This window comes from Pieris rapae, chromosome 6 (assembly GCF_905147795.1).
Source record: "Pieris rapae chromosome 6, ilPieRapa1.1, whole genome shotgun sequence".
NCBI classification, from domain to species: Eukaryota; Metazoa; Arthropoda; class Insecta; order Lepidoptera; family Pieridae; genus Pieris; species Pieris rapae.
The window spans coordinates 7,552,526-7,579,695 of NC_059514.1; the positions used below are offsets into that span (position 1 = coordinate 7,552,526).

The 27,170-nt window shown below is 33.1% G+C and overlaps 2 protein-coding genes across 2 annotated transcripts; both read left to right on the forward strand.

The window, feature by feature from the left end:
* The first annotated feature begins 21,208 nt into the window (after positions 1-21,208).
* Positions 21,209-24,180, forward strand: LOC110991346. The gene is made up of 3 exons (XM_022256682.2): positions 21,209-21,483; positions 22,518-22,710; positions 23,181-24,180. The coding sequence occupies exons 1-3, from the start codon at positions 21,298-21,300 to the stop codon at positions 23,486-23,488; spliced, it is 687 nt and encodes a 228-aa protein (XP_022112374.2). The 5' UTR covers positions 21,209-21,297; the 3' UTR covers positions 23,489-24,180.
* A 500-nt stretch (positions 24,181-24,680) lies between these two features.
* On the forward strand, positions 24,681-25,524 carry LOC110991358. Its single transcript, XM_022256695.2, has 2 exons — positions 24,681-24,869; positions 25,282-25,524. The coding sequence occupies exons 1-2, from the start codon at positions 24,681-24,683 to the stop codon at positions 25,522-25,524; spliced, it is 432 nt and encodes a 143-aa protein (XP_022112387.2).
* The last annotated feature ends 1,646 nt before the right edge of the window (positions 25,525-27,170 follow it).

Genomic DNA, 27,170 nt, shown 5'->3' on the forward strand with positions numbered 1-27,170 from the left:
TAGATATTGAGTTCTAATATATTGAATTTTAGTAGATTGACCTATATTTCGTCTCTATTTGTCCGTTTGACAACACACAATGAGTTATTCTACGTACAAAAATTATTACATTGTAGATAGAGCAAGCATTTAATGAATATTAAATCAACCGTTTAAAGACTACAATAAAACATTTATGTAATATTCCTAATAACTAACCTTAAAAATTAATAATTAAAATACATTATTAAAAGGAGTCCCTTTAGGCAAGGATCCGAAGATACTGGCAGCGTTCCCCCTTTGAATAGCTAGACTAATTATTATTTGTGTGAGGTAGCTGCCAGCTTTTCGTTCTCCTGTGATGTCGACTAACCTTTTTGGAATTTCCCTAAAAAGCCTTATAGCGCTAGGACCCCACGGACCAAGTGTCCTGACACCGAATGGGACAAAATGATTTTCAGAGCCTAGACCCCTGTATTTGCAGGCTTTAGCTTTTTCAGCCGCATCACAAGCCGCACCAGCTCTGTTGTTGGTCCCACGAAGATGGGAAGGGGCCAGTGTGTCTGAACAGGTGGCATCCCATACCAACACCCTGCCGTACCGTTTAAAGTATTATTCAGATGACTTAATTAGATGACAAATGTTTCGCCTTGTTTTTTCGTTTCGGTACTCTTTGCCCATCTTCATTCTTGCATATATTTATAAAGTAGATACATAAACTGTTCATTATTATTAAAATACAGAATATGCCAATTTTTGTATCTCTTCGAATCAAACGCAACATTATAAGGTATATACATCTATAGTATTTAATGTACAAACCAGTGATATTGCATTATCAAGATTTATCGAACTTGAAAGTGTATTACAATCCTGCAATTTGTCCCAAGACCGTACAGCATCAGTGCCTTCAGGCGTAAGTAGCTCTAATAGCTCGATTACAGCCCACACACAGGCAGGAAGTAAGATAAGCCAATATCATCCTAATGGTACCTCGAAATGGTACATTTAGAATCCACTCTCCTATATCCCTCTTTTGTTGTTATATAAGGTTAAACAATAACAGATTTTTGAAATACTTAAAAACTTACACGCCCGTTTAAGTTTGTATTACATAAAAACTACTTAATTATTAGGGGCCGCCCGTTAAACTGCATCGAAGTTAGTAGATTTATAAAGAAAAATATTTATTGAAAAATTGACTACTTAGCTCAAATAAACAATAATGTTGACTTAAAGGATGCATCCAAATAAAAACATAACATGACTGAATTGCTAATGTTGAGAATTTAGCTTCATTTATAAGTATAAAATTCATTAATCCCCCAATGGGTCACAGGGCAGAAACATTTTTGCGGTTGCTGCGTTGATTTTTATACATAGCTAAGTGGTTTTATAGTAGGTATAAATGTAATGAGGCCTTACGTGTATAACAGTCACGAACATACTGTCTCGGGATTGAGAGTCTTATTATCATTATACAATAAATAAATAATCCAGGTTACACCTACAAAATTTGGCGATTAAAACGAGTGGCGGAGAGTTTATCTTCTTTGCCTTTCTACGCCCTCGATTTGAGAACTGGCAGTAAATTTAAAATTAAAAGAGAAGCATTCTATTTATATATTTTTTGACGGTCATAAGTCTACATTGTGACCTACATGAATTAATGATTTTTTATTTGATTTTGACAAAAACCTGTATTTTTTTTGTTTAGCGTATTTTTTATTCAAATATTGTTTCACACGTATAACAACTGTCGTTGTCATTAATATTTTTATTTGAGTGTTCTATTTCCGTTTCCTGTCGACGAAGAATTAACGACGCTCTCAAGTACGAGCATATTATATGCAAAGTTAACTTTTATGAAGGCCTAACAAGGGATGAAACGTCGAAAGTAAATAAATCAGGGGTTTATAAATTTCGTCGCCTTCCTCTGGGACCTTGTTATCATTTGTTTATTGTTTGCTCTTGTCCAATTTAATTGTTTGCTATCCCTTCACAATATGACAGTTTATTGTCACGAATATTGACTTTACGCAATCAAAGGTGAATTTAAAAAGATGTTTTATTTGTGCTTCTAGTTTGAAAAATTTGTATGTTAGTATCGATTTTTAGAAATTTAGTCAACTGTATGCAGACAAATACTGATGTGTATAATGTATATTCTCACGAATCAAATGAATCCCAAATCAAATGATTTGTTTCATTATTAAGTAACTTAAAATTTTATTGACTATAAAAAAATCGATCGTTTATTAATATTTAAATATCGAAATGGATACTTGGACATTTTATATTGAATTTATGATAAGTTTGGAATTTCCCATGTGATGATTCCCAATGAAGAAATTTAACAATTGGGCCGTGTTGATTGGTGTACCATCATCAAGCCTGTGTTTTGAGTTCATGAAGCAACGATTAGCCTATCATCAATCTTGGTATTACAATAATCCTTGAACTAAGATGCGAGGACATGGGATCTTCGGATTAGACTTAATCTATCATTGGTTTCCAATATTTCCATCCATACAAACAAACTCAGTGTGACAACAAACTATGTGTAAACATAGATCAATATTGATAATACTCTATACGGTCTAATATTAGTGGCCATTAAAAAATCTTTTTAAAACAAGTGAATTCTATATGATTGATTAGAATTAAAAATCTATACTATCTACTAATATCGGTATGCAGGTTTGTCAAGTGGGGGTTAGCATTTAAATAATTATCATGTTATATTATAGATTTTAATTGTGTGCTAATGGGGCTACTGCTAGTGGTATTCCGTACCGTGCAACCTTTTACATTCAAGTTTGATACCCAATATCAGCGAAATGAATTCTTAATTTAATAACCTAAGGGCATCCACAACTACGCAGCAACAAAAGACTTAGCGGAAATATTCACAAGACAAATCGAGTGGGCGAAACAACAAACCTTAATCAAACATATATATAGAATAAGACGCGCGACGCGGCGCGTAGGCAGATCGAATCGATGGCTCGATGCTCGAACATCGATACATCGATACCAATTGATTAAAACCCAGATCAAAGATGTGCTTCCGCATGAGAACCCCCACTGATAGATTAACGAGGCGCTTCCTACACGAATACTTAATCGATATTCAATAACAGAGCTTATTGTATCCGAAGATATTTCTTATTGCCAACCTTATATACCTTAATGCTCTATTTTAAAAGAAAGTTTGTTTTTATTTCAGTAAGAAAGAAAATAAGTCTAACCCGAATTAATATTGCAACATACAAATAAAATGTTTAAATATTTAAATTGAGATTTCATTTAAAAAAAAAATTCTAATTTTAACTAAATTAAAATCACAGGCAAGCGACCCAATTCCATAGCCATTGCCAATCACAATCAAACTAAATGCACCATCGTCTTTTGTTTTAAACTCTCACACCCTGTTCTGTTTCCATGCGCCTGGCAGACAAACTATTCTCCTCAGAAGAAAGCATTCGAGCGCTTCATCCCAGAGACTATAAACACAATGCTAATCAATGCGACTGAAACCTGTTTGAAATACATAAATGCAAGTTACTTATTAATTTGATTCTATATCGAGTTCTCTATTAAGCCTTTTGAATTACTGCGTTGATATTTGTTTTCACAGCATGATGGCTTCTATTGATTATTACGCATACTTATAGAGGAAATTGGTAATAATTAAGTATTTTAAGAAATAACGTGGTTGTCAAATGAATAATTAATTGGTATGATTTATTTCATTGCTATCTCTGTGGTAATGGTTGAACTTGTACTTATGTGAGGCTTGTGAACAAGCCTGTTATCGTGCGTTGAAACTTTGATCGTGTTGAAAGAACACATCATGATTAATCTAATCATTGACAGCTGGTGTCCTGTAGATGCCCTAAAATGATCAATATAATTTGTTCCGACATACGTCGCGTCACCTTTTAAGTCCTTTTTGGGCTTTCTAAAAATTACTATTTCATTTAACTTTTCAACATCTTATTTTAAAGGAACAAAGTTTAGGTTACAAGCCCAGTAGTTACTTTTACTGGCTGACGAAACTTACTCATACGGTCAACGAAAAAAGTTATTTGTAAGTTCCAAGTAAATATAAGTATATAGTGTTGCCTTTTATTACCAAAACTTTTACTCATTTAAACAAAACACTTTTTTAACGGATTGAAGCTATGTATTATTATATATTATAAACTAATAACTAGAGGACACCGTGAGTGATTTTTGCAAAACCTCTTCATATTTTAATACAATATAGGAATGAAACAAGACCTCAATGTGTTATAATAATATGTATTTGAGGATATTTTATAATAAAAACGAGATATTGAGCGCATTTTCCACATTCACAGATATTTAGGTACATTTACAAATTTGACATTTCCCGGATTCATCAATATATCAGTACTCTAATGAAATCTCTCTGTGATACCACTCAACAATTTACGAGCAGAAAATTAGGGACTGCCTGGCTCTATTTTCGTTTAATTACCTTAAATTTGAATTATTATGTTAATTTCGTAATTGGAAGGGTTGTAACTATGCAAGGAAAAGAACTTTAATTACAACTTACTTCATTCCATTTCTTGTTTTATGAACATAAATTATTTTTTAAATCGCGATATGAATAAATAGGTGGAATTATTCAGTAACATATAAATGCAAATAAATTGCGGGATTATATTACCTAATATATAAAATTCTTGTCACGGTGTTGGACATTAAACACCTCCGAAATGGCTCGACCGATGTTCGTGAAATTTTGTGAATATCGGTTAGGTCTGCGATTGGATAACATATATTTTTAGTTCCCTGAATGTAAAAGGATGGTCAACCTCTAAATTTTTATTTTTCGACAAATTTTATTTTTTTATATTTTTATGATACAGCATACAAAAATACATTATTTTCACCACTCTACGATAAACCTATATTTATTTTATTACAGTACATAGCTTTTTTATAAAACTGAAAACCTTTTTTCCCTAGAAATAAGATACCTGGAAAAACAACGTTTGCCGGGTCAGCATATATTATTGACAGTGTTAACAGAAAACTACTAAATTTTATATTTTACTGTTTTTTCTGTATGCCTCTTTTTATAATCTTTATTTTTATTTTTCTATGAAGGGTCATACCCACGAAAGAGTAGATTAAACTAAGACTTCTCATCTTTTGGTGCCTCTTCATTACTGAAGGTTAGTTGTCAATCTCGAGAAGTGTGTCTTGTCTTGTACCAGCATGCAGCAACTTTACCGCAGTCACAACACCCACTCCACTGCCTAACATTGCGGAGCTGTGATCTTTTCATTCTACCAACACTTTAATTATAATATAAACAAGGTAGTAGCGGTTAAGGTACAATACGTGGCCAGGTACGCACTTTCCGTTGTTTAAAGTTAACTAAGTACGTAATGTATAATGTAAACTACAGTGTATATCTCACAAATTGTACATAGCACATGTTAAGTTCGGTAGCAGTTGTTCGAGGTTTAAATAAATTAAACTCTTTGGTTGTAGTTAAATATCCATTGGCTTTGGATCTTTTAAAAGCGTTTATAACTAACATAGCATAGATTTACGACGCTAGAATAAAACACTAACTTGACTCTTTGGCTTCTTATATCTAAATGATACATTTGTTAGCTATAAAGAATATAAGTGTAGTCAACCTATTGGACTATTTGAAACGAGAAGGTTATGTTACAATTTTTGAGTCTGTAAAAAACTAAAGGTCCTATTTTGGCTTCAATTGTAAGATAATTATTAGCATTTGCACTTCTAATTATGTACTTAAATATATATATATAACTTAACTAATGTTATGTTACAGAACTCACGGCTAATAATAAAAATTCTTTGTACATGCGTCTTCAAAATAATCGTTACAAACCAGTAATTTAAAACACAGTTATAATATATGCATATAATTAAATTTAACTATAAAAGATAAATAATGACTGCAATTACTTTTCTAAATATAAATGATCTATCGATAGATGCGACGTGTTCACAAAATGTCGAGTCGACTGAAGGTTAACTGGCGATCGCTTATCACGATCTCCATCGGTGACCCAATAGTTTTAATGAAAGTCAACCGAGTACTGGAATCGATTAGTCCCATCTCGCTCGATAGCATCATTTACCAGGGCTGAACTGCGAGCATTAAAAGGCCTTAGACCATTAAAAATTTCTAGTCTGTTTATGAAATCCGGCTTTGATTAATTTAGCTTTACAAAGGTAACCTAAAGATGTATTTTAATATTAATTTAAGGGGAAGGAAAGCGATAAAGATTTTATGCTTAAAGTCAGTTTACGACGCGGCTACATTTTTCCTGAATCTCTGATAAATTGTTAACTTTTCTTCACTTGTGCAATAAAGACGTATATTAAATTTGTATGAAAACCTGTTTAAATGTTTTTACTATATCTCTTGAGTAACTTTAGAATTACGTTAAGTCAAAGGCCCCAATACACTGGGAGCCTCATTACACCAGAGGCCCTATAGAATTAGACTCTTGCTAAAGCCACTAGTTAGCTATCATTGTCCGTTTAAGCCCCGTTACCGGTAGTCTAGAGATTAATGATAGAAGTTTCATTGTTTGATACGATAGAAAAATCAATTGAATCTACATCGTATATCAATGACAGAGATGAGTGGAGTGCGTAATGCTTGTGAATAATTATTCAACATTTTTGCTTTGTTTGAACTTTTTTCTTGTCGAATATTATTTATATCTTCCTTTTTTCTCGAAGGTAAATAGATACCACATTTGCTACGGTGACATACCTCTCTCCCTCCATCCACTTTCATGATATTTAACTTTTACATTTAACTTGTACGTTAGTATATGTAGTATCTATAAATGTAACCGAAAATTATAGTGGGTTATTATTAAGAGAATATAAAATATATTGATATATACAAAAGTTAGAGAGCAGTGTTGGCTTAGTGGTTCAAAGTGCGACTCCCATCCTTGAGGTCGTAGGTCCGAACCCGGCTGTGCGCCAATGGTCTTTCTTTCTATGTGCGCATTTAACATTCGCTCGAACAGTGAAGCAAAACGTAGTAGGAAAACGACATGTCTTAGACCCAAGTCGACGTGTGTCAGACACAAGAGGCTGATCACCTACTTGCCTAATAGATTTAAAAAAATGATCATGAAACAGATTCAGAAATCTGATGCCCGGATCTAATTTACTATCTATCTAATATCTAATCTTAAAATCTTTAATATCTAATCTATTTTACTTTATTCTATTAAACCTACTGAAAGTAGTTAGTATATAGTCTTTAAAAAATGTTACAAAATAATTTTTCTGCATTTACTGATTTAAAAACTGTTAAATATTAGATAACAAGCGCCCCATTCTTGTTTTCAAAATAAGACTAAACTTCGTATAAAATATTTAATTTAGTTATTAAATTCTCAATTTTTTAAACATATTTAGAAACGTCAAAATTAAATTAATTATTACACACTCTTACTCAGACCCTCACACCTATTTTCATATTGTTAAGTTATTTCAAAAGGAAAATGTGAGCCATCAATAGCAGTCGCGAGAAGTGCCGACGGACTTCCGAAAAGTATATCCTAAAAAGCTTCACATGTGCCAACCCCTAACCGGTACCTATTCAAAGCTGTACTACCGATAATTAAATGTTAGTTATTTCTTATAATGTTTTTATTAGTTTATAGTTTTATAATTTAATAATTATATATAATTTTAATGGAAGTAAAATACATATAAAATCCGAAACCGGATTTAAAACACTTTAGTGTAAAGAGAAAATTTATAATAATAAATAATGCTTAGAACAAAAATCTTCTAGGTTACCAAGAAAGTTATAGTCGTCTTTATAAGTACATAATTAAAATCTATGGATAAAATAATATATATAAATATAAAAAAATAAAAGTTTCTCAAAGAATTATGACCTTAAAATTCTTAATAAGATTTAAGGCTACCGGGTAATATAATTTTTTTTAGCATTTCAACTAAAACAGTTTAGAACTAAATCAATATTTTTTTAGTTTTAAAACCGGTAAATATTAGAACGTAATTTAGCTATAAAACAAAAAATTCGATAATCCTAAACCGGTTTGCTGTGACATGAACTCCGTACGAGAGCCTGGCGTTTTATATTTTCCAGTATTTACTTCTTGAGATTAAATTCAATGCGGCATAGATAGTGGATGCTCCAATCTTCTCTGCGGAAAAATATTTTATATTACATTTTGTCCCATATATGAAGGAGGCGTTCATAATTTGCCTTAACTTATAATAGCTTCTTTGATGTGGCTTGGAGTTATTTCAGGTTTGTTGTAAATGAAAAGTTTAGATACAGTTAAAAATGATGAGCTTTTGATATCATTAATATTTCATTTTGATCCAGTAACATTGTTTGGGCATATAATTACAACAACGAAGTATAGGGGGAACTACAGCTTCGCCGTTGCACCATGCAACCTCGTGTGTAATAAAGCGTGCCCGCACTCGCTTCAGCGGGAAAACAGGGGTTAATGCGTCTAAAAGAAGGGATGCTAACGCTGCAAGCATTGTACCCGGCCTCCCCCAGCATTATGAAACAGAGCGAATTGGCCGATGTGAATGGCCCTTCCTGAGTCATTCCACATCATTCGTGTCCGTAGACGTCTGTGAGTTTAAACTAGCCGGATATGGACAAGGCTACGCTGTTACCATGTCCTGCCGATTGTTGGTGGCGCCGTGGGGTTTTAGTGGGTGTGCACATTAGCGAGTCCCACATAACCCTTCACCACCAGGCAACCGTGCCGCAGGAGGGTATGCGTAACGCATTTCCCTACGAAAAAAGGCCTTGGCGCATTTAGTACAAAAGTATCGATTTAAATTTAGAAAAGTGAAGTGTTCTTATAGAATTATGTTAGTTGTTGTTTTATCATTTATCAAATAATTAGTAGATAAGTCCAATATTTAAGAGTATTAGAAAATCGACTTTTGTAGACTTACTTGTTTTTATAGGGAATAAACCTTTGTATGACCTTGTTTTTTTGGTTGATATGTTTCTTTTTTTATTTTGGTGTCAGTAAAATTACATAGCCTAACCGAGTCTTATTAAATAATGTTCAACCAAGTAATAAATTCGTTGTGTTAAACTATTTGTAGTTGAAAGTAAAAGAAGTGCTAACAGTCTTTGTGACCCGCCGGCTGTCGGTTCAAAATTAATTTCAAACTTTGATCGAAAAATCCAAACTGAGTTAGAGGAGCTTCGCCGTCTTAAGATAACAATTGAATCATATCAACAATATTTACTCAATGTTATGGAGCCTTTTCGAACGTTCACTCGGTAAATTGAAAACTATTGATATTTAAAAGTTTTTATTTTTAGGAAAAGCTATCAAATTTTGACTAATTTTGAGATTTCGACGATAATGTATTACAATAAAATTATTCAATAGGAGTTATGCAATAAATAGGAAACAAAACGAGGTCATCACTACGTTTGAGTCCCGACTGAATTCATTTACCTATGTATATGATATACGCTAAAAGTATATGCGGAGGTTTGTAGTTCCTATAAAAGGTACGATGTGTATCTTCTTCGATGAAGACACAGAGCGTTGATCACCAACTTGTCCATAAGAACAAACCATCAAGACTTTGGCATATTTATTTGTAAAACAATAATATATTTGCGTAAAAAAAATTGCGAAAATATAATAAAAATGCAACTTCAACAAATAGGTTAATACACTTTCGTAATCCGCATAAAGAATCGTTATAATTTCCAACAAATTATTGCATTGAGCCTTGAATTCAGCTTTTGATTAAAGTGTTTAATTTCCCGGTAATTTCCACCGAAATTTCGTGAGTCACTCCTAACATAATGAAGTAGTGAATTATATGAAAAGGGTGCTAAGGAACGCCTGAAGTTAATTTATTAACTACGTTTAATATGGGTAGTTTGTAGCTTTTAGGATAAGGATGATATTTATTACACTACCTCGCTAATAAATGTACAGTAATTTTAGTGTTGGCTTTACGATTGTCGTTTGTTATAGTCTAGCGCCTTTTATAAATTATTATTGTAACTAGCCTTTTTAGTTTAGTTGTTTACGAACTCGTTTATTTACACGATTTTAGATTGTTCTTTAAAAAGTTTGAATGTTCTTTAAAAAGTTTGGTCTTAACAACAAACAGGTAATGTATTTTCACTGCAATATCGAGCTTATAAAATTTTTGCGAATAAAAAAATTGACATTTATATACTTACAAGTATGAAATTTAAAATTACTGTGTTATATTTAACTACGCTGTTTCGGCATTAAAACAAAACTATATTTTGTCTTTTTGGATTGAATAAACTCTTTACATCGGTTGTGATTGGCGAGATCTTATAGTTGAAATGATTTTTCGAAGGTAAAAAGGTAATTTTATAGAAATGAATTGTATTACAGAAATATATCTTGAACCTGTCATCAAGCATAAGAGGTTAATATTGGTTTTATGTAGATTTTTCTAATTCCACATATGAAACGTATTTTAGCGCAGTCGTAAATCTTCGTAGCCGTAAAATGAAAGAAGCCTTCCCGAGTAGCTACAGAAAGATAAATATTGCACATAAATTTCGCATTTTCAACAATATCATGGTATATCTAATAGTCGTAAATAATCTTGATACTTTACTGCTGTATAACGTTATAATATATTATACGAGTTGTATTAAGTTGTTTAGAGTCCAGTATGAACACTCCTTTCTATACGCATAACGCAACTAACTAACGTAGGTAATGTTTTTGTAGATACTGGAAATTCTACCTAATATTATATTTAAATAATTACAAATTGCCGGGCCCAAATACGTAGAGATAATATTAAAATTAATTATTTTCGTAAATACCTCGTGAGTTTACAGAGGGGCTCCTTAAAATTGAAGATCTAAAGCTCACACACGGAGGTGAATTGAAAATAATCCGAGTAGAAAATTAATCCTTGATTACGTACTCGCGTTTAGATTTGAGACACGGATATACAATAAATGGAAATGTGTACATAAACTTGCAATTCATTTGATTAGCTATAATATTTATTTATTACCTGTGACAATTAAAATATTACTAATGCTGCAACGCTGATGACGAAACTGAAACTCATTGACCTATTAGACCATTCTGGCATTTTTAATATCTGCATCTTTTTTATCACATAGTAAAACCTTTAAATTTTTATTTTTTCCTCTTTTAATAAAAAAAATATTTACTGTGGTATCTTCCAGTATTTAATATTCCATGTGGCATCTGCGTATCTTCACGTATGAAAACGAAGTATTTTGCCCTTCGCTAACAACCCCTCAGTTTGAAACCTTTGAGTAAATAAATTCCGTAACGAAAGTTAGGAAAAAATTAAATGCCAAGATAAATTCCTTACTTAGAGTATAAGGTAAGTTATTTTACAAGATATTCCTTTATATAACATTTTATTTTATTATAGAGGTATTCTGATAATGACCTCCTGCTCATACCCAAAAGATAAAAGTATTTTTTAGCTAAGATACAAAACAAAAAATACATTAGTATCGTCTAAGACACGAAGACAATGTCAACAAGACTGGTAATTTTAAGATTTATTTTAAAATAACAGAACCTCAACTTTCAAACGGTTAACTTTTTTTTTATAGAACAGGGGGCAAACGGGCGTGAGCCTTCACGTGATGTTAAGTGATACCGCCGCCCATGAACACTCAATGCCAGAGGGCTCGGGAGTGTGTTGCCGGGCTTTTAAGATTTGGTACACTCTTATCTTGAAGGACCCTAAGTCGAATTGGAATCGAAACTTATCAAAACTGTTTCATTTACCACAGTTTCACACCACCACCACTACTTTTTTTATAGAACAGGGGGCAAACGAGAAGACAAGACTTCTATGAATGTCCCATCTGCCTGAGCCTGAAATGAGCCTCCTGCCTCCCTCGAGGCTCATTTTGATACCTAACGTCAATTCCAGCAGACATTCGGAACTTGTCTGTGAGGAAATTGAGGTTTTTCCAATTCCCTTTTGGCAATCGCAATTTGAGTTGTTCTTGCCAGACCTATGTTTCGGTATGCAAATGGGACATTCATAGAAGTCTTGTTTTCTCGTGTGAAGAAGCGAGGTTCAGTGCTTAGTCCTTTGACAGATCTTTCCGCTCAGACCTGCGTGGGTCCGTTTAAATTACACACCACACTGACACAAAAGAACTACATGGATTATTATTTTTATTTTAGTTATTTATTTTATTAATGCTGTCTTAGCTAATAAGGCATGCTTTAACTTTTAATGTTAATTTAAGTATTTTCTTATTAAGTAGATCTGTACCTCAATATTTGTGTTCTATATATATATATATACTAGCTGACCTGGCGAACTTTGTTCCGCCTTAATGGCAATAAATAAGCAGTTTGGGTTTTTTTATTGGAAAAAATACAAAAAAATTAAATACCTATATTAATCATTCATTATTATTTCTGTATTTTAGTACATAGGTTGCTCTTCACTTAAGTACCTTGTGATACACATTTTTTCATTTTTTGTTTTATTATCAGGCGCAAAAACAAACAACGCTGATGGTCTTCCGACCCGTGAACATGCCACGTATAATTGACCATGGGAAAAACATGAATGTTCTAGATTTAAACCACAAACTTTTAAGGATTGGCCTTGTGATTTGTTGATGGTCATGGCAAATGCAAGACGTATCGGAAATTGAAGTCTTTTAAATTCAAACGGCATATCGGTTGGGATCATCGGGATCCTCGGAATAAGAACTTCCTCACCTTTGAATTTTCCTATCATTATCGTAGCGTAAATTACATTGTTCTTCAATTTTCTAACCACCAAACGCATACCATTATGTAGTTCAGGTCATCTACATCTTTATTCTTTTTCTTCTTTTTTATCAGTAAGCAATGTAACTCTCATGTTTGTTGTCAGCTGCAGTTTCGTCACATAGCGCCATAGATTTGACGATTTGAGGCAAGCGTTTATTTCGTCGACAGCCGTAGATCTTGGAATTACTGGCAGTATTTGGCGGAAATCGCCAGACAGTAAAATCATTGCTCCTCCAAAACATCTCGATTCATTGCGTAAATCTTTTAATGTTCGGTTAAGTGCTTCCAATGCACGTTTATGCGCCATTGTGCATTCGTCCCAGATGATGATTTTCGATGCCGCTAAAACTTTGGCCATTGCTGAGTGTTTTGCAATATGACACGTTGGTTCTCCAATAGTTTGAAGATTTAACGGTAATTTTAATTCTGAATGAGCCGTACGGCATCCTTCTAACAATGTGGCTGCTATTTCAGAAGAAGCAACTGCAACCGCTATGTTGGATCTCGCCCGAACAGTTGCTAAAACTAATGACATCAGGAATGTCTTGCCAGTTCCACCAAGGGCATCTAGGAAATATAAACCACCATTTTCATCATCGTTTGCCTTCATTAAAGTATCATAAACTTCCTTTTGTTGGTATTTCAACAGGGGTACATTCGTTTGAACTACTAAATCTAATTCCTGGTGATCATATTCACGTTCCCGTTCCAATACTCGTTCTCAATTCTTTGGATGAACTGTATACATACGACAATACCGAGTTTTATAGTTCTCTTCACTGTTTATACGAATGGGCAATAGCACTATCATTATAATTAAATTGTAAAAATAATTAAACGTATTTATTTAATAGAAATATTTTGAATATTGATTTCTTACAAATATCAAATTGTCATATATACGTCATTACATAGCTGTCATTATACGTCAATTACATAGCTATCATTTGCGTTTTATTATTCCAAGTCTGATTCTTATTTGTTATACCACTTTTTATAGTAACTGACGTTTCATGTCAAGTCCCACGGGAACGCTGTCGAACGGGATAAAAAGTATCCTATGTCCGTCTCCTGGCTCTAAGCTACCTCCATACCAATTTTCACTCAAATCTGTTCTTTCGTTCTTGAGTTATAAGTGGTGTAACTAACACGACTTTCTTTTATATATATAGATATACGTTTTCGACGTACTGGAGTCATTGAAACTGGAATCTTACCCATATTGTACTAATTTCCTCAGATTGAGTAAAGAAATGTTTTGCTTGTTATGATTTATATTTAACAGTGAATGTTAAGTTTACGTAGTAAGAAAAATATGATGTCTAGTTTTTCTAGACTTTTGTGTTTTGTTTAAACGTTTATATTCTGTTATTAAAATATCATGCTAGGAATACGAACAATGCACATGTTCTACTTACAAACAAAGTAGAACATTATTCACCGTGGTCCTATAGGATTTGATGTGAACCACATTCTAAAATCTAACCTCTAGTTGCAATCATCAAAGTGCATTAAGCCTGAATCATTCACCATAATGACAGGACAAAATGACACGACTGATGAATGAACTTCACTATTTCGTAGTGGTGAATAATTGATTGCAAAATATCATTCATTCGTATAAGACAATGACTCTAAAATAACATTTAAAACCACTTTTCAAATCAAGGGCAAAGAACAGACGTAAAGGAACGAAACGGGATTCATATTAGAAATAATCAAGAAAACTTATAATCATTTTCACACGCTGTAAAGCACGCGAAACGTAGGAAAATTTTAAAATTATGTAATATAATTATAAATTTATAATAAGACATAGCTTCAGTCCGTTAAAGTGTTTTCTTTAAATGTGTAAAAGTTATGTTAATAAAAGACAATACCATGAGATGTTTTAGTAAAATATTCCTAATTTATGTGAGCGCTGAATTATTCATAAACAAATTACAAAATTAACATCATTATTTATTTATTACAAAAATATATTCATTATATATTGAGCAGCCCTCTACTTAATCTGTTACATTATTAATTAAGGCAATGATTATACTCAAAACTAGAATAATCAAAATTTCCTTGAACGATGAGTTATGAAAAAGAAATACAATTATTGTCTTATAAGACGACTTACATCCGCGAACATGTCTGTACTCTGTAACAACGATTGCGATAGCGATCTCGCCGCTGGACTTGTCCCGGATGATGGCCCATAACGACCATATACTTTCAGCATCGCGGATTGAATACTATAGAATAGGCTGTTGATGTTATTCAAGCAGTGTTAAGTACCAAATAGATTTAGTAGAATGTATAGTGACGTATAATTTCACAGTCCGGCAAATGCGAAATATCAATTGCGCCACGTGGCAATTTAGACAATTTATCCCCTCACAGATCAATTTCGCGCTTCGACAAGTTTAATGTAAACTTAAGTGCTTGGGGGAGACGCCAAATGAAAGTCCCTTGTGCTAACAAATGTCTCTGTTATTCAATTTTTCCTTGTAGCAACATTTTCTTTATAAACTTCAAAATTACTTAAAGAAACAATTATGTATGACGTATAAAAGGATGTTTGGAGACGTTCCTTAAGAGTCAATGATTAGGTACTTAAGCTATTTGTTGCTATTTCATCTGATCTTACACCGGGTAGTAGTACTACACATTCTGGCAGTGCGCAGCAAAAACTGCATTAAAAACGACAGACGTGGAGGTGATAAGGATTGAATTTAGACATAGACATAGACATATTATTTATTACAAACAAAACACACACACACATAAATACACAACACAGCAGTAATCAAAGAGAAAAATTTAAAAAAAAGATATAACGAGAGGTATATTATATTTTTCCCGTTCCCCTTCGGTCCGTCTCAAGCATATATTGCGTGTGTGCTGTGGCTGTAAATGGCCCTGGCTCAGCATTATGCTGAGGAGCAGAGTGTTCCACAGCGCTGGTCATTCTGCCAGAGACCACATCAGCTAGTTTGCGCCTCAGTTGTGTAATGTAGTCTGAAGTAAATAGGTAAAATTGAAGGTTAAAATAAGAATAATTGTTAAGTTTTATTATTACAATTTTTTTTTTCTTTTTTTTTTGGCGGATTAGGCTTCGACATGCAATGATAAACCTTAGCTGCAGGTATTTATAACTCTGAAAAATGAATATAGGTACAATTGTCAACTGGCTATCAGATAGTTTAAAAAGAACTAACAGGAATTTAAAAAAAATTTGCTTTAATAATCTCAAAAGGAAAATCAAGGAAAATTTCTTGAAACCATACCTATTTTGCTTATGGACAAACTCGTGTATACATTATTTTTTACGTCAAAAACCTCTTTGGAACAAATTACACATTATCTCTTTACAATTAGGGATTATCCGCCGATAAATTAGTATATCTTATTTTAATATTACGTACTCAGGTAAGTAATTATTATTAACATACCTAGAACCAAGAGGATGGAAAGGGCTGCACGAAAAGTTATCCGTCACATATAATGGTTTTTTTAAATAACATAGTTTTAGAGTTTTAATCACCAAATACTGAATGTGTGAGAGTACAGACAATCAATTTTTTTTTCAATTTGTCATACATTTAGTTAAAACAGTCTTGGCCTAGTGGCTTCAGCGTGCGACTCTCGTACCTGAGGTCGTAGGTTCGATCCCCGGCTGTGCACCAATGGGCTTCCTTTCTATGTGCGCATTTAACATTTGCTCGAACGGTGAAGGAAAACATCGTGAGGAAACCGACATTTCTTAGACCCAAAAAGTCGACGTCGTGTATCAGGCACTGGAGGCTGATCACCTACTTGCCTATTACATTTAAATCATGAAACAGATTCAGACATCTGAGGCTAAGACCTAATTGATTTTTTAGACCTGATTAAATGATAAATGTCACATTATGTATATAGTTAAAATGTGACGATAAACCCACTACTAACATATCATGTTAGAATGTCTTAAAAAATTACATCTAGCAAAGTCACAAAAGTCAAATCGTTCAATTCTTACTTTAATACTGAGTCTGAAAAGTTATACTCAGCAAATAGCGGCTTAATCATACCGCGATATGTGGAAAACTCCACTTCGATGGAATGGAAAACTTTGATCGAAAACCACACGTTGTAAGAAACTCGTGGAAATCTTGGAAAAGTTTGGTGAATTTTATCAAATATGCTGCATCCGGCGCGCTTCGCAAACAAGAATACTTGTCTGAGTGTCTGACTAAGGATGTGAGACTGAATTCATTTCTGAACCTACTACGTAAGAGGTTACTTTACTTTCTACAATGTATGAATAGTTTATTGATGATAATATTTATTAATTGGCTTTAAAATACGCGATTTCATAATCGAGTAAATGAACAAATTATATTTAGAACCCCTGTGATTTAAAAAAATGCGTGCGTACAAAGTACTCGTGTCAAAAGTGATACTTCTTTCTAATTAATTATTACTAAAGTAAAAGACCCAATAGATGATCATGTGCATGATAATATAAATAAATGTAAAAAAAATCTGTGTTTACTGCACAAAATGTTATGCGACAGAATTTCCATCTAAAGTTCTAATATGTGACTACTAAACGAATACATTAACCAATGGCGTGTATTTTTTCTCGATCTCCCTTTCTCACTCTCTCCCAATCGATGTCGATCGCTCTCTCCCTTTTCATCGACAAAAACGCTGCACATCTACGTGACGTTTTATCCGTAAGTCCCCACATGAGCCTAAAGAAGTTTTACTTCAAAAAAAATATTTATATGCATAATATTTTAAGTTATTTGTATGTACTTCAAGAAAAGAGCGTAGCAATTCTTAAAAGGCCGGCAACGCACAGGCGAGCCCTCTGGCATTGAGAATGTCCATGGGCGGCGATATCACTTAACATTAGTGAGCCTTCTGCCCGTTTGCCTCCTGTTCTATAAAAAATGTATTTGTAATACAAAATTATTAAATTAAAACGCGCACATAACACGCAGTCCCCTTGACACATATACACAGTCATAAACCCTAAGCTTTATTTCAAATTTCGCAATTCGCTCGCAACGACTGAAAAATACAATAATTTACAATAACACCCACTTTATCTCCACAGTCAGGTGGAAAATTTATTTTCATCCCGAATAATCTAAACAGCTGCAAACCGTAACAGGAGGTCATTTGTTTGCCGTCAGTAAACTTCACCTCGTAACCCTAAAATCTAATTGGATTTAATTCCATTAGCGAAGGTCCAAATGGGACCCGTAATTGTGCTGACCAGGGGTCCATAACATCCCTGTTTGGTCTGATAGCAGGAATTCGTTAACGTGTTTCTGTTGTTCGTATAATGCGACTAGAAAAATACTGTGGATCGGGCAGGTGTTTTTATTATTTAAGGTTCAATTTTGCTGGTTCAAAGTCACGATTTTCGATATACAGCAACTGACTTTCTTTGTATTGTTTGGTCTGATTCTTTAAGAGCTTTTATAAACAATGGGATTGTTATGTCTATTTTTTTTACGTTACATTTTTAAAATATTATTAATTTCAATCAATTTATTTAAAAATCTTCGATTTTAAACTTCATCTTTGACTAGTTATATAATACAAGTTATTTAGATATGGTAAATCAATAAAAATATAGGTATTTATTAATATAGTATAGTATTAATTAATATTAATATATTATTATTATTATATAGTAATAACAATCCTCAATTATTCATACATAAATTCCAACATTCCGATATGGATATTTAAATATGACTGAATAGATACAAAGTCAGCCAAAATGCATTTCACATAAATGGAGTTTCAGAATTATTTAGTATACGCAATCACATTTAATGTTTATACATTTAACACACAATACAGCGACGTTTTTTGTTTTTTTTTAATATACCTATCAAAATCTTTGTCCATCGCTGGTGTTTAATAAAAATATAAAGTTTTTTGCTAAAATATATGAGTCAAATACGTTCGTTTCGAATATTTAAGTATTGCCTAGTAATAAATCCAGGTGGCCATTTACGCGTGCATACATCAAACATCATCCAACACTAGTAGTTATCTCAATTTCAAACCTCGCTTAGGTTTAAGATGTAAGAAAGGGCGAAACATTAAATAATTGTATAATGTGCTCATACGCAATTTTAAACAGAGTTTATTATTTACTATATGTTATAGACACCTTCTGAAATGTACGCTACTTGAACCATACAACTGTGTTCATAGATGTTCTACATGAACATATGAAGTAGTGGTGTCGAGAGCAATAGAAAATAATGCATGTTCAAATCAATTCAACTTATGGGCCTTCTAACTGCAAGAAACTAAGTAGATTAAGAGAAAAATGAACACATTGATATGATGTGATATGAAAAATGAACACATCTTACTAAAAATAGTTTTCGCGAAAATCTTGACCTTAAGAATCGGTTTAGATTGTTTATATTTTATTTAAATTAATTATTATTTAATTTTAATTATTAACACTCTATTCCATTAAATATTAGCTAAAAATATACATTCAGATAATATCAATCAAGGAAGCAACCGGCGGCCTTATCGCTAACAAGCGATCTCTCCCAAGCAATACTATACAGGAAAAGGAAAAAAATACAGATAACAATGAATACAATCACAAAACTAATATAAAAAAAAAATGCTTATTTTAATAAATTAAAATGTTAGGTTTTAAAATGTTCAAAATAAATCTCGTATTTGTTATTATTGTAACAGCAGTAGGTAAGTAACAAAAAATTTAAAATAGAATAAACCAAAACTTCTGATTCTACGAAGGCGTTAATTTATTTTAACAAAATTCATCGCAAAGTATATTTTTGATTCGCCATAACTTATCACATAGGCATATTTGCCTTTCTAAGAGGCTTAACTCCATTAGTTACGGCCAAAACGATTTCCCTTAAATATGCAAACCACAGGCTACGTTTCAATCGAACCTGTCCAACCTGACTTAAATTATAATGAAGCCTCTAACCAATACCTCCAATTAAAACAACCACAATTAAATTACTATGTAAGTGCTAGTTAGATTCTCCAATATTTGAAGATTGTCCATTTGCTGGGTTATTTTAACAATTAGTTAACCTTTGCGTTATTAAGAGCGTTAAATATTTGAACATTGACAACTTCCTAACAGAGGTATACTCCATGCAGGTATTTTCCTAAATCTACTTGAACGAGCCGAGGGCGTCCATAATGCTTTGTGTTTTTTCTTCAGCCGCCGAGCTAACTTCGGACCACCACCTTCAACCCAATGGCTCGTGCCTCGGCCACGACTGAGCTGTTTAGGTTAGGTTAGGGCACGTTTCCTTGAGGAGCCCAATTTATTGCCTATTGGGGCTGGATGGATTTTGGGATGTTGTTGGTGTCCCTTCAAAAAGTATCCACATCATCATCATCATCTCCACTTGTGACGTAAGATCTGATGGCCAATTGGCGGTTCGCAGTAACATTCTTAAAGTTGTTTATTAAAAATATTTTCCGGCCAAAAGATTCCCAGGATCGGTCTTAACGGTTAATACCACGTTTCGTATACATATAGCGCAACACTCTTCACGTTGGTGCGAAAGAAATTAATTTTAAACCCACGTGTTTTGTGCGAGTTTTTTTTAGAATGTCATATGGAGCGTAATTACTCGAAGCTTTGACTATCTGAGAGGTAATATCCTTCAAGACTTGCTTAATAGAATGCTTAATAGACTCCGAACCGGGTGTCAGAGCATATTGATTCCTCCAGGTCCCTGGTGTTGCAGAGTTATTTTGAGGTACATACCAAGATTGTTAAAAAAGACATACCAACTAGCCTATGAGGATTTCCATTATTGAAAAACAAATGCCGCTATTCGCTACACTTATTTCTTTGTATGTATAGAGTATATACTAATTATAAACTTTTTTGTATATTCCTGATCCGCGAAATGACACCTGTATAAATGACAAAATGGTTATTAGATAAGATCTACCCTTTGATCTTCAAATATCGCCACTATTGTCTAAAACTATAATCTTGAACGAAACGCGTTTGCATGCATGACTTGACTTTACTTATCGGTATTTGATAGAAATCAAAGACCTCAAAAATGTGGTTTATGATAAGTATATTTCTAATTATTGTTAGCTGTTAAAGTAAGTAAGTACAGACATTATGTTGTCCATCCTAATGTAAGCTACATTACATACTCATAACTTATACGTTGATTAAAATTTCCTTATTCTTATTGTATATTCAATAAGTTAGACACTCAACAGGGACACAATGGCTTAATAAATAATAAGAAAACATAATTGGCAATCTCCAAAGCGATAAGAAAAGTCATCAATGATAAGCGATCTGTTAAATAATTAGAAAGAATTTGATACACGCCATTTATAACACTTGACTCGTGAGAAGAAGTACTTCAAATTTAAATTTACAATAAATTAATTGGTGGCTCAAGTGAGAATCAAAATGTCTCTGGATCCTGAAATAGTGCAAGAAAGGGAAAATTATCCTCTAAAAGTGTTTCAAGCCACTTTGAATATTCTTTCGCATCTACTAATTGGTTTAGTTGTTGGTATATCTCTTATTTTCGCTTTTCGTAATGGATTGCCGTTGAATGCTAACTCGCAACACATAATTTTGTGTGTACTTGGGGTAAGTTAAATAACTTAACTTAGGGAATGTTATACATATATATTTACAGTTCCGCTATCGATTGTTCAGGGTTTTCTTCAAAAAAATTTAAAAAAAGAAAGTTCTAGGTGGAGATTTTATATTTTAAAACCACACTAATATAATTTAAATCGCGCACCCTAATTCTAAAACTTATTCGAGCACTACCTCCATCTGTCACCATATGTGTGTCTATAAAAGTTGGAGACGGAGACACTTGTTAGTACGCCGATGTAAAATTCAAATTAAAGCCACAATCCAGTCCACACACGATGATTTTAGCCAAGTATGGCGGAAATCTTGTTCTTTGGTTTTTGGACTCTAATTTCCACACCTTTAGTATTTTACCGAAACCGGCCAACTCGATCTCGCTAGGAGTCTCGGTTTAGGTGGCCATTGAAGTTCTTTTCAAATCCTCAGCCCATGCCATATTTTTCATTTACATGAAATAAAAGGCAATAATTTAATGAATGAAACGTGGTTATTAAGTGTCAAGTTGTCAGTAGATATATATTTATATATATCTACTGACACTGACTATATATATATATATATATATATATATCCTTTCCTGGTGACGCCTAAACACAAGGACACCGGACTATATTTTGATAGTTTAATTCTAAAACAATAAGGTAATAAAAAACACTGATTTATATTGACCACGTAGCTTTCCGTAAAAGTTTTCTGACTATGATTGTGATTAAAATATGTGTGATATGTTTAGTTTCGCTTAAAGAAATCCTAACGCTCAAAGCCCATTAGAATCTTGAAATCAAGCAAACAACTCACATAACTATATAAAGTTTAATATTACCGATGAATTGAATCAAATTTTTTTTGCTACAAAATTGTATAGTATTGTAACATCTCAGAACAGCTCAATGTATTTTATTTATATATGCCCTCAAAGCTCATCTAATCACATTAATAAAAAATATACGTTAACTATAACATTGAAGTATAATATATATATATATAGGTTTTAACAGTTTCTTATGTCGCTTCTATTTCAGTACCAACTTCTAATGGCAGAATCAATTCTAAGTCTATCAGCTGACAACGGCTGGTCTGGGGTCCTGAGATTCAAAGATAAGAGGAGGGCTCATACTATTCTGCAAGTGGTGGGGTCTGCATTAGCTGTCGCCGGTAGTATCATACTAATGCTGAGTAAGACTCAGAATTTCAACTCTCTACATGGCCAATTCGGTAAGTATCAAATAAAATACATTGATTCTGAAATTTAGTGTATGCACTTTAGGAACTACCTTTAATAGTGAGATACAATTATAATCAAAGGATCTTTTGTTTTTTAATTTAATAATAAAACTCCATCATTGTGCCGTATAACGTTTATTCATATCACTTTAAATTAAACTACTATATCAATCATCAATTTATTACATCACTTACATTACTAATAATTTTGAGTTCTTTATAAATACGATCGTATTCAGTGCTTCTGGCTTTTGTGGGCTCCCTGGCCTGGTCTCTATATCTGAGTGCATTGGTCCACAGCCGTTATTCGAACACTCAAGACAACAATATTCATGTTGATTTACTATCATTTGAATTAGATTCAATAGGTATAATAAGTGAAGATAATTGCGCAGGATTTCTGCAACAACAACTTTTTGTGTCTCCAGTACTCGAATCTATTAATATATTTAAATTCACAGGTTTAGCTGCTATGGTTTTCACAACTGTCAGCCTCGTCAACGGTGTAACCTCTCTTTACGCATTTGAATGGCGGCGATTCTGTCCAGGAAACATTTCGAAACTTACTCACATCTGCTTTGGGGTTGCCGCCTTCGGATGTGCCTCTATCAGTTTGTGCTACGGTTTTGACTATATCTTCTTCAGAATGTGGGCAACAAATAACTTTACTGATACTTTGATAGGCTGCACTGCCTGTTTTACTGTTATCATTATTATCAATCCTGCTATTAACTTTGCAAAGAAAAGCTACCAATTAGTAAGTAATTAGTTTCATGGTATGCCGAATTCCATATAATATATAATCCTGTTTAAACATTTATTTAAACTTTTGGAATATGATCCCATTAAAGTAAAACGGTATGGAATCTCATTAGCAGGATATTAATAAAGTTATAATAGGTAGCAGAACAGATTATCATGGAAATAGCCATCATTATGTATAATAGATTAAGGTATTTTTGTAAATATTTGTATTAAAATACACTTGATGAATAGTATCTGTCTTACTTTATATATTATAGTGATATTAACATAACCGTAAATGTCTACGTCATCTTTTTTCCTTGAAATCTAAATAATGTTATGATACTTTACCTAATGCTGGATCTATCTTTTTTACTATGACAAAACGAGACAAATGACGACTTAAATGTGCAAGATTTTACCAATGTGTATCAAGATTTTCTTCACGTAAATATTTGTATGAATAATTGGCCTGTCCACATTTTATATGAAAGTATTATTCGATGGAATTTTCTTATTATAAGTACAAACATAGGCCAATTATAGATATAGGAGTAAGCCCCTGTAAGTAGGAGTTAAAAGTATTTTCTTAACCATCTAAACTACTAAAATATAAATACTTACGTCATATAAAACTACTGTAATGCATCACGATAATAAGACAATGTTACAAATCTTGGATTATGTTTTCGTTTATTATGAAAATGTTCTATGTAATTTTACTGATTAAAAAATAAGTATAAAATTTGTTTTACTATATATCGTTGAAAGGAAAATATTACTAAACATTTGATCAATTAAGATAAGTTTATTAATACGATTCATAATGATAAATTTGTTTTGTATGAATAATTTTATGCATCCATGTCAAAATAAAATACAAAAAAATATATACTATAATATAAAAACTAAAAAGAAAGTATTCATTTTAACATTAATATTTATGTAATATTCTACTTGAAAATATTCTTATCTATTGTAATTCAGACTAAGTCTATACTTTATATAATTTGAATAGCACTACACACAAATTTTACATACCTCCCTAGATGTGCAACGATTTGCAAATGCCACAATCGTACTGATCCATTGACTCAGCCCTTCCATGTCAAATTAATCTCGAACAAGATAAGAAAAACGATATTCGCTCTCATAAATAAAATAATGGAATTTAGTGGACACCACTCATCCTTTAGCGCTTCTCGCGGACAGACAAAATGACAGTGGACATCGAAAGTAGTAAGGTCGAGGGAGGGCTCTATGCACTGAAAATATTTCAGGCAACACTAAACATTCTATCCCACCTTTTGATCGGTTTAGTAGTGGGAATTTGTCTTATTTTCTCATTGAGAAATGGATTGCCGCTGGGAAGTACTCCGCAACACATAATATTATGTGTAATTGGGGTAAGTGGAATTTCAATTAAAATAAACGTACTTTATCTTTTTGTGACATATTCGAGAAACTAGAAAAACATTAAAATCTTTTTCTATTTATGTGTAGCTTAAGTTGACATAGTTTAATTAATAAATAAAAACAATAATATATTTTTAAATCAACTGATCTTTAAAATAGAAAACAATTTATTGCTTAAGACAAATCAACAAAATTATTTCTATGTAATTTTTTAATCTTTGAAATGAAATGCACTTTATCAATTCATTATTGTTACATCACTTTGTTATTACAATGAAGTCACTTTAAAATCCACATAACAGACTTTGACGTCTGTAGTGAATATATAGATAAAAATGGCATCATCTGGAAGACCTAAAAAATGCAATGCTATTAAGGAACACATTTTTTTTTTAATTTTAGTACCAACTCCTCATGGCGGAAGCTATACTTAGTTTATCCGCTGACAATGGCTGGTCCGGAGTCTTAAGATTCAGAGACAAGAGACGAGCGCATACCATTCTCCAAGTCGTCGGCTCCACTTTAGCACTTGCTGGAAGTTTCATCAAGATGCTGGACAAGACTGAGAATTTCAACACTTTACATGGACAATTTGGTAATTCAATCTTGTTTCATAGGTTAAAAGGGATTATCATCGATCTCTAGTGTGAAGTTTAACGTGCCAATTTCATTCATATCCGTATGTCAGTACCTGATATCTATTCAATATAATACTTAGATGATATGATAAATGTTAATAATTCAACATCGCTACAAATATCGGTCGTGGCTTCAGATTTCTGTTTCGACGTAAGTATCACCTACTTGAGTCTACTACACGTCTTCTGAAGTTGTAAATCTCAGTTGCTTTTCTTATGTTTTATCCAGCATATAAGGAAGTATTGATCGTATTTATCTGTTAATAAATGTACAGCTATTACATGACCTGAGGGTTGAGGTCTAGGCTAACTCTGCTCTTCTTGCAAATAAATAGAACATGTTTTGGCGACATTGCCATTTGATTGATAAAAAATCATGCTAAAAGTTAAAGATGTTTGAATATATCTAAATCCCAATATAAGATAAAAAGGATTTACACGTCACAACTTACCACATATTAATCAGACCAAGGATAAATATTCATGAAGATAAGATTATGTATTTGGCATATTATATAAATACTGTACTTTTACTTTGGTATATGAGGAAGAAGCTACATATTTTCATTCAAGAATGACTTGTGTCAATAGCTTCATGGAAATTGTTTGTGTTAATTTTAATACTATTCTGGTCCCTATCTCCAATTACATTAATAATAAACATGATATTTTTAAAAAAACATTTACTTCCTAGCACATTTAAATAACTCAAAACGTGCTAATAGCGTTCTCACACATTTAAAAACACATAAAGATTATATTTAACTCCGTAAAAGACATAAGATCAGTTACATAAAAACATTGTAAAGAAATATACCTGATGACTAATGACTATATAACAAAAATGAGAGTTGAGATCCTAAAAGAAAATCAGTGAAACAGCGGCGGTATATCAAAAGTCCGATACAAAATATTCAGCAAGAACAGTTGGTCAAAGAAAAATATTATTTTAACTGATTCTTTAATTTCCCTTTTTTTTTTTTTTTTTTTTTTTTAATGAGGTGGAAATGCACTTCTGCAGGCCCGCATCAAGAATCGAACTTAACGCGGGGACTGTGGGGCTGGATCTACACTCAAAACCCTCTGCTATTCAGAGGGGTAGCGAGACCCTACCCACTAAAACCACCTCAGCCCATCACACGCCCTTAAGATGGGCCCTCGGGGTTCGCTTTTGGCATTCTACCCAAGGGACCCGGGCTTATATCCGACATAGAGAGCTAATCATGACCTGCGGTTCCGGGCTACTCGAGGTCGAGCCCCCAACCTTGAACTACCGGTCCTTCTACAATCATCCCCAGACCTCTCCCTCAGTCGCTCAGCTGCCTCCTTCTGCAGCATTACATGCTCACAGAAGGAGACCATTGCACTCCAGGCCTCCTCGCTCCCTAGCATGGCTATTATAATTCCCGGTAAAGTGAGATCCGCCCCTATAACCGATACCAGGTCATGACGCTCCCTTGTCCAGGTGACACACTCAGCCACAGTATGCTCCGCCGTGTCATTTGGAGCGCCGCAGTGGTGGCACAACGGATGCATCTCCCTTCTAGGCACCTTATGTAAATACCGACCAAAGCATCCATGCCCAGACAATATCTGCGATAGCCGAAACGTCACAGCACCCCAATGTCTATTCACCCAGTCTTTTAGGACTGG

Bases quoted from the DNA above. Each gene is read 5' to 3' on its own strand.
- LOC110991346 (XM_022256682.2), top strand. From the start codon at position 21,298: ATGTCTCTGGATCCTGAAATAGTGCAAGAAAGGGAAAATTATCCTCTA. The intron at 21,484-22,517 runs GTAAGTTAAATA...CTTCTATTTCAG, and splicing joins TAATTTTGTGTGTACTTGGG to TACCAACTTCTAATGGCAGA. The intron at 22,711-23,180 runs GTAAGTATCAAA...TTAAATTCACAG, and splicing joins CTCTCTACATGGCCAATTCG to GTTTAGCTGCTATGGTTTTC.
- LOC110991358 (XM_022256695.2), top strand. From the start codon at position 24,681: ATGACAGTGGACATCGAAAGTAGTAAGGTCGAGGGAGGGCTCTATGCA. The intron at 24,870-25,281 runs GTAAGTGGAATT...TTTTAATTTTAG, and splicing joins TAATATTATGTGTAATTGGG to TACCAACTCCTCATGGCGGA.